The following is an 8,704-nucleotide window of genomic DNA, read 5'->3' on the forward strand; positions in this document are numbered from 1 at the left end:
GTGTCGGCCTGCAGACTGAAAGGTCCCAGGTTTGATTCTGGTCAAGGGCATGTACCTTGGTTGCGGGCACATTCCCAGTGGGAGTGTGCAAGAGGCAGCTGATTGATGTTTCTCTCTCATCGATGTTTCTAACTCTCTATCTCTCTCCCTTCCTCTCTGTAAAAAATCAATAAAATATATTTTAAAAAAATAGGTCAGATTATTTTATATGAATGGACTCATATAGTATGTGATCTTTTGTGTATAGATTCTTTCACTGAGCATAAAGTTTCTGAGGCTCATCCATGTTGTAACCTATCAGCACATTCCTTTCCATGGCTGAGTATTATTCCATTGTATGGATAGACCACCTTTTGTTTATCCATTCATTAGTTGATGGACACTTGGGTTGCTTTCACCTTTTCACTATTATGAATAATGCTGCAACAAAAACATATAACAAGGTTTTGTGTGGACATTTTCATTCTCTTGGGTGTATGCCTCGGAATGGAACTGCTGGCTCATATGGTAACTGTTAACTGAGTTTACAAATGAAAAAATACATTTATAGTGTTTTTTACATCTACAGCAAAAATATAAATAAAATAATTTTATTATTAAAAAAAATAGGTCAGAATAGCCCAGCCAGTGTGGTTTAGCGTCAACCTATGAAGCAGGTGGTCATGGTTTGATTCCCGGTCAGGGCACATGCCCAGGTTGCGGGCTGGGTCCCCTGTGTGGGGCAAGAGGAGGTAGCCAATCAATGATTCTCTCTCATCATTGATGTTTCTCTCTCTCTCCCCCTCTCCCTTCCTCTTTGAAATCAATAAAAATATTTTTTATAACATTTTTTTAAAGGTCAGAATAAATTTAGACTGCAGCCCCTGCACACCTTTCAATTTTGTGTTCCTGGTGCCTTACTTGCCTCACCCAGTCCCGACTCTACTACAGAATGCACTTGAGGCAGAAAGAAAGTGGCCTAGGGAGAAGACTGAGATGTAAGAGGGAACGATTAACAAAGAAAGTGGTAACTACATCGTGCTCTCTTCAGTAGGGAGAGGCTGGGCCCAACTAGGGGGGAGGGGGCAGATTGGTCTTAAGTCCCAGACATGCTGGACCTTTGGGGGATGTGGGAGGAGTTTCCCAAAGGAGAGACTTGAGGGCTCAGGAGGCCCAGGAAAATATAATACTGTGTTGTGTTACACAGTATTATTATATATATAGTATACAATACTGTATTCTACATTTTAAAGTTGCTGACAAGAGTTTAAAAGTTCTGGGCACAAGAAAAAAATTTTGTGACTGTGTGGTGATGGATGTTAACTAGGCTTATTGTGGTGATCATTTAGCACCTTACAAGTGTCAAGTCATTATGCTGTACACCTGAAACTAATACATTTATTGATTATATCTCAAAAATAAAAGGTGGCCCCGGTCATGGTGGGAGAAATCCCCTTACCACTGCTCCCCTCCTGGACTGTGAGGATGGCACAACCTCCTTGGGAGGGCAGCCCCGGTGCTCAGTGTGAAAGTCAGGCAGGAAGGGAGACATGGGCAAGGGACAAAGGCAGGAGGGAAGCTGGCAGATGCAGGGAAGGAAAGGGAAGAGCAGCCTGTTTTAACAAGTCCTCTAATAATTCAGACACTATCAAGTCAGAGCCATTCCATCTCCACAGATCCCAAACCCCACTGTGGCCACCATCCTCCTCCCAGGCGAGGCACTTCCCCTGCATATCCCTTCCCCACTTGTCTGAACTACGGCAGGGCCCCACCTCCTCTAGGGAGCTCCCCCAGCTCCCAGACCCAGGCAAGTGCACCAGCGACTGAGCAGCCTGCTACCCGAGAGAGGATACCCACATTTCCACATGATGCAGTGAGGGTCCAGGACCTGCTGGTGAAAGCCAGGGAGGGTGCACCCCAAGGTCAGGCTCTGCTCTGGAGCCTATGAGCTCCCATGCAGGCTTCAGGGCCAGCAGTTTCTCCAGCCCTTCCTTCCTCAGATTGCAGCCTGAGCCCAGCCAGAGATCCCCAGTGTGAGGAGGGAGGGCAGCCCCAGAAGCCCCGCTTACCCTAGCTGCAGGGTCCCTTCCCCAGGACAGCCTGGGGCCTCTATGCAGGGTTAGGAGACCCCACAACCCACAGTAGGTGCTTATGACCATGTCTTTCTCCACTGACCAGAAACAAGGTGTATGCAGGGGAGTCCCTAAGAGTACAGTAATAGGGTAAACCTAAAAGGCCTGGAACCTACCACGACCCTGGAGGATCCGTATCTGTTGGCTTTGCCTACCCACTTCTCCTCAGGGACTGCAATGGCCCTGACCGGCATCCCTGCTTCTTCTCTGCAAACAAGTAGTTCCCACACTTTATTTTTAGAGGGGACTCAAGGTGGAGTGGTTCCCCTCCAGGCCAAACCCCCTCAAGGTACATGGCTGGCCTCCTCTTGGCACCCTCTCTGCCATTCTCCCGGAGCTTCCACCTGGAAACTCCTCTTTGCTGAGACCCGAGGTGAGCATTAGGGGTTGAAGCACCCTCAGAGCAGCCTGTGCCATGTTGTGCACTGCCCCCATCAGTCTAACCTCCTCTGTGCCCACCCAGAGGGCAAGGCCATTGTTCACTGCTCTCCTGGCGCCCAAGAGCTTGGCGAGTGCTTAGAACCCATGAGACTCAAGGGCTTGGGGTGCGCCAGGGGCAGGTGGGTGGGTACCTTCTGCACTAGGGTTGTAAGAGCTGGGCACAGTCTGGATCCCATCCTCCCAGCACAAGGGCTCAGATGACCTGGTCCTGGATTAACTGGAGAGGCCAGGTGTGCAGGGAGGAGCTGTAGCCCTCCAGGCCTTTCTAGCGGCTGTCTTGACCTCAGCCCCACCTGCCTTCTGGCTGGGACCCCAGGTCTACTCCTAAATCCAGGGACATCTGCCTTTTCAAAACCACCCCCCCCCTCCATGCACAACACATGACTACACTTAATGCCATTCAGATGTAATTACAAATGTTAAAACAGTAAAATTTACATATATTTTACTGTAATAAAAAGAAACCGCCCTGGCCAGTGTGGCTCAGTAGCTAGTGTCAGCCAGCACACTGGAGGGTCAAGGGTTCGATTTCTGCTCAAGCGTTACAGGTCCAACCCCTGCCTCTAGTTGGGGTGCCTGTGAGAGGCACCCAATCAATGTGTCTCACATAGATGTTTCTCCCTCTCTCTCTCCCCCACATCCCTTCCACTCTCTCTAGAAATCAATGGGAAAAAATATTCTCGAGTGAGGATTAAAAAAAAAAAAAAAGAGCCCTAGCTGGTTTGGCTCAGTGGATAGAGTGTCAGCCTGCAGACTGAAGGGTCCTGGGTTTGATTCCAGTCAAGGGCACATGCCCGGGTTTCAGGCTTGATCCCCAATAAGGGGCGTGCAGCTGGGGCCGATCAATGAATGTCTCTCGTCACTGATGTTTCTAACTCTCCCTCTCCCTTCCTCTCTGAAATCAATAAAAACATTAAAAAAAAAAAAAAGAAACCCTACTCCTCCAGAGGATGAAGGAGGTGGGTGGTACTTCTACAGCCCTGCCCAATCTCCTGCCTGTGTACCCGCTACCGACCCAAGCTGCCCGAGCTGGGATGTCTTCTGCCAGCTTCAGTCCAGCCCCTGCCTGTCACAGGCCAGGCTATACAACTGAGACAGGAACCCATTACTCCAGCTCTTATTCCCTGACTCGCCCCTCCCAGAACCACCCTTAACCCACTCAAAGCTTTCCACCACTTGTGTGCACTTCCCAACCCAAGAGGGCATGCAGAAGGCAGCCGATCAATGATTCTCTCTCATCACTGATGTATCTCTCTCTTTCTCTCCCTCTCCCTTCTTCTCTGAAATCAATAAAAATATATTTAAAAAAAAGAAATGTGGGCAGATGGAGAGAGACAGACCTAGTCCCTAGTGGAGCCTGTGGTCTGCACTGAGGGGTGGAGCCTGGCATATCTGGATCCAGTCATTAGGGCAAGGGGAGGTAAGGTGTCAGATGACCAAAATCAAAGGGGAGTCCCAACAGTAAGTTATAATTTCTGAAGATGAGCAAAGCTCACTGAGACAGTGCCCACTGTCACCATATGTGAAGGCCGAGGTGAAGGGTCTAACAGCCATGGGCAAACTATGGCCCGCGGGCCAGATCCGGCCCGTTTGAAATGAATAAAACTAAAAAAAAAAAAAAAAACAAACAAAAAAAAACATACCCTTTTATGTAATGATGTTTACTTTGAATTTATATTAGTTCAAAAAAAAAAAAAAAAAAAAGACCATACCCTTTTATGTAATGTTTACTTTGAATTTGTATTAGTTCACACAAACACTCCATCCATGCTTTTGTTCCGGCCCTCCGGTCCAGTTTAAGAACCCATTGTGGCCCTCGAGTCAAAAAGTTTGCCCACCCCTGGTCTAGAACATACAGGGACAGCAGAGACCCCATTGCAGCATTCAGGAGGCAGTCAGTCAGATTTATTTATTCCTACTCAACATAACCGCAGAACACAGGAGTAATTCTGTACAACTCTAGAAACTCACAGCTAGCTCCAAAACAATAGAAATTTTAAACTACAAAAGATGAGTTGTATTCAGCAAATATAAAGGGTAACTTCAGGCTGTGTCCAACATTTATCAGGCTATTTACAGCGCCCAGGTATAGGTTCAGATCTCTCCAGCCTCCTTCTCCTCCGATGTCTTCCCGTTGGAGCTTTCAAGCCTCCAGTCGGTGGCCCCACGCTCGCTCCGACCTCGCTCCCAGGACTCCTCCCTCGACGCCCGCTCCCTGGAGAACCTGGGAAATGGGAACCAGAGGCTCAGCAGAGGCTGTTGTCTCCCTTCTGACCGTCTCCTCAGATGCCCCTCAACACCAGGTCAAGGAAGGCCAAGACCCACCCCACCAAGGAAGGCTCCCTAGCACGCCAGAGAGCAGTCAGGCCTGCCATCTCATGCCCAACCCACAGCCACTGAAAAAGTGACATTTGAAAAGATTTCTAGTAGCAGCTGTAATATAAACAGAGCAAAGGAAAATGCAACAAAAGGTCCACACGCGGAATATGACCCATTATGTAAAAACACAATGAAAAAAAAAGACTAAACCCAAGCATATACCGAAGTTGTAACAGTGGTTACCAGTGGTGTGTTTTCCCTTAGAAAAACCACAACAGAGATAAGCAGGGCACAAGCCTCAGTGATGGTGAGTTGGCAGCCCCTGCGTGTGTCAGGCACCTGGTGGGGCCATGCTCATGTGTGACCACCCCCACAGCCTCTCAGTTGTCCCATCCCTGAATCCATGTGCTGCTCTCAGCTGAGGGCTCCCAGGACTTTGGGTTCCATTCACCACTCCTCAAGGCCCCAATACTCAGTCCCACAGATGCCCAGCCAGGCTCCTGAGCAACAGGCATGGCTGACGGACCCCACAGACCCTGGGAACACAAAGAGAAAGGGCTCACTCCTGGTTGCAGCTACTGAAGAAGTCAGAGTAGTTACTTGTATTTCGCACTCCGGTCCCTGGAAGTGCGGCGGTGGCCCCGGCTGTGACTCCGGGAACGACTGCGGTGACGCCGGTGTCTGTCTCGGGACCGGGACCGGGAAGGCTTTCGTCGTTCTCTGGAAGTAGATCTTGACCGCCTCCGACGCCGGTCCCGGGAACGTGACCTGCAGTAGACCAGAGGCTCTGAAGGCTGTGGTGGCCCCACCCCAACGACCCTCCTCTCTCAGCACATTCAGCTTGATGCTTTTCTGCTCTCTCTCCTTTCCTCCCACAAACTTTACAGCTTGGGTTCAAAACAGTGCCATCAGTTAATCTCTGGTCAGAAAGAATTATGACCAGACCCTTCCCACCTTCCTCTCTAAAATAAAGAAGAAAGTCTCAGAACCTACAGACAGAACTTAGACAGAACCTACACAGAACCTAGAGACAGAAGAACTTCGCTGGAGAGAACCTGGCTACGGAGCCTGGCTGGAGAACCTAGACAGAACCTGGCTGAAGAACCCGGCTACAGAACCTGGCGACCGAACCTGGCTGGAGAACCTAAACCGAACCTGGCTGGAGAACCTAGCAAGAGAACATGGACAAAGAACTTGGCTGGAGATAGTGGCTAGAGATCCTGGCAAGGCTGCTGATCAACTGAACGCTGTCTCCGTGTCATTCCTTCTTCGCCGACTCCGTCCACACCTTTGGGGACCCCTGGACTCGCTGGGGTCGGACCCCAGCAGGTCCTGAGTTCAATTCTGGTCAAGGGTGTGGGAAACCGTCTATTGTCTTCACTAGCAGAGAGGTGTGGACAAGGAACTCGGAAGGCTGGTGATCCTTGAAGCCCTTGCAAAGGTCAGGGATGTGCATCCATTGTTAGTCCAGACAATGGTAGCTGAAGCAACTTCCCCATTTATTATTATGTAAATCCTTGCTGATGGGCTGGTCTGCCTGTTACAGGAAATTGCCTGCCTAAGGTCTATGGGTGTATTCCAAAACAACAAAATGTTGGTGAGGCCTGAGCACCAGTGGAAGTCCTTCCCCTTGAGTTGGACTTTCCCGCCTGGCTCCCCAATATTTCCAAATTATCTCGTCTTTTCTCTTTCATTTGTGTGCGGCTCCTCTTCCAGATCCTGAACCCTGAACCACGTGGGACGTGGAGGGAAACATTTACAACAAAGGGCATGTACCTCAGTTGCAGGCACAAGCCCTGGTCAGGCATGTGCAGGAGGCAACCAATTGATGTGTCTCTCACATCTCTGTTTCTGTCTCTCTCCCCTTCCCTTCTCTCTAAAAATCAATGGACAAAGATCCTTGTGTTAATCCAGGTGAGGATTAGTAACAACAATAAATAAATAAATAAATAAATAAATAAAACAAACCTGTGCTTCCTCAAAATTCATACATTGAAACACTAAACCCAAAGGTATTAATACTAGTAGGTTGGTCATTTGAGAGGTAAGCAGGTCACACAGGTCCAGCCCTCATGAATGGGATTAGTGCCCTTATAAAAGAGATCTCACAGAACCAGCTCCTTCTCATTATTTGAGGATTTGAGAAGTTTGAAATGAATAAAACTAAAAAAAAAAAAAGACCGTGAAAAAAAAAAAAGAAAGAAGAAAAATGCATGTGGAAAAGAACATGTGACTAAGGACACTTAAATGGATCTGTTTGTTTTTAATCCTCACCTGAGGATATCTTTCCATTTATTTTTAGAGAAATGGAAGGGAGGGGGAGAGACAAAGAAACATCAACGTGAGAGACACATCATTTGGTTGCCCCCCACACACACCCCTAGTAGAATCCAGGATCCAGCCTGCAACTGAGGTACATGCCCTTGACCAAAATAGAACCCAGGACCCTTCAGTCCACAGGCCAATGCTCTAGCAACTGAGCCAAACTGGCTAGGGATTAACTGGATCTGGAAACCTACCTCCTGCGATCTCTGGTTCTTGATCCAGACCTAAAATGAAGGGAGAAAAATAATGAACATTTTCCCCAAAACCACCCCATCCCTCATATCTCAGGGGAGGAGTCCCAATTCTACAAGGTGAAGGAGGGTCGACTTCCCACAGAAACCCGTGATCTTCGAGCGGTTCGCTTGTCCTCAGGCATGTGGCACCAAGTGTCAATGCTTACAAAATGAAGTCCACCTCCAACCCCCGCTCCTAGCTGCTTTTGGCAAAAGGACAGGACCAAGCACCTTGAGTTCAATAATTGACTCTGCGAAGTCTTTACAGTGGACACCAGCACAACAAAGCAGTCACCTAACAGAGACAGGGCTGAGTAGAGCAAAAGTCACCATGACATCACAGTTAAAGCAAAACCTCGAGTTCCAAATACAGGCTCACTGCCAGATGAGGTCCTTGGGTAATAGTATACCATCAGCAATTCAAAAAATGCACATAGTAATGAGACCTCATTTTACAGTGCCCACATCAAAAGTTTACGTGATTGCCATCAACATGGGTTGAGGAGGAAGTGACAAAACATGCTCTTATACTGTGTGGCTTGAGGTGATTTAATAAAGCCACTTGGAAAGCAATTTCTGTAACACCTACCAATATTTATTTATTAAATTCCTTTATGCCAGAAATTCTAAGGAATTTTTTAACACTCAAAACATATACAGACACAGAACCTAGAGACAGAACCTAGCGAGAGAACATGGCAGGAGAACCTGGACAGAACCTGGCGACAGAACCTGGCTGGAGAACCTAGTGAGAGAACATGGCTACAGAACCTGGCTGGAGAACCTAGCGAGAGAACCTGGACAGAACTTGGCTGGAGATCCTGGCTAGAACCAGGCAAGAGAACCCAACCATGCTGATCAACTGAATGCTGCCTCTGTGCCATTCATTCCTTCATTGCCGACTCCATCCCCACCTATGGGAACCCCTGGACCTGCTGCGGCTGGACCCCAACACTTTCTGATTGGTGTTTCTAGTTTCTTGGGATATAGTCCTAGAAGTGGGATCACTGGGTCAAATGGAAGTTCCATTTTTAGTTTTTTGAGGAAACTCCATACTGTTCTCCACAATGGCTGCACCAGTCTACACTCCCACCAGCATTGCATGAGGGTTCCTTTTTTTAATATACCGTATTTGCCGGCATATAAGACGATTTTTTGGCCCTGAAAAATATGCCTCCAAGTGGGGGGTCGTCTTATACGCCAGGTACACTTCAGATAGACTGCCCATAGTGCTTGCCCCGTGCCATAGTGGCCTCCCGATGCCAGCCCCCTTCA

At 48.3% G+C, this 8,704-nt stretch overlaps 1 protein-coding gene across 3 annotated transcripts in view; it reads right to left on the minus strand.

Moving 5' to 3' along the window:
• Positions 1-4,427: 4,427 nt before the first annotated feature.
• The window catches only part of LUC7L (LUC7-like), a 32,606-nt gene continuing 28,329 nt past the window's right edge, over positions 4,428-8,704 (minus strand). For 2 of the 3 annotated variants that reach the window (XM_006766136.2, XM_006766137.2), the window contains 3 exons: positions 7,391-7,420; positions 5,472-5,639; positions 4,428-4,776 (listed from right to left, as the gene is read on the minus strand). In XM_006766136.2, coding sequence (XP_006766199.1) covers positions 4,647-4,776; positions 5,472-5,639; positions 7,391-7,420 — 328 coding nt within the window. In that variant the 3' untranslated portion in view covers positions 4,428-4,646. Of the gene's footprint in view, positions 4,777-5,434; positions 5,640-7,390; positions 7,421-8,704 lie in introns of all 3 variants that reach the window. The other variant, XM_006766138.2, reaches the window with a different exon arrangement.

The sequence above is a fragment of the Myotis davidii genome, unplaced genomic scaffold (genome assembly GCF_000327345.1).
Source record: "Myotis davidii unplaced genomic scaffold, ASM32734v1 scaffold100, whole genome shotgun sequence".
Classification (NCBI taxonomy): domain Eukaryota; kingdom Metazoa; phylum Chordata; class Mammalia; order Chiroptera; family Vespertilionidae; genus Myotis; species Myotis davidii.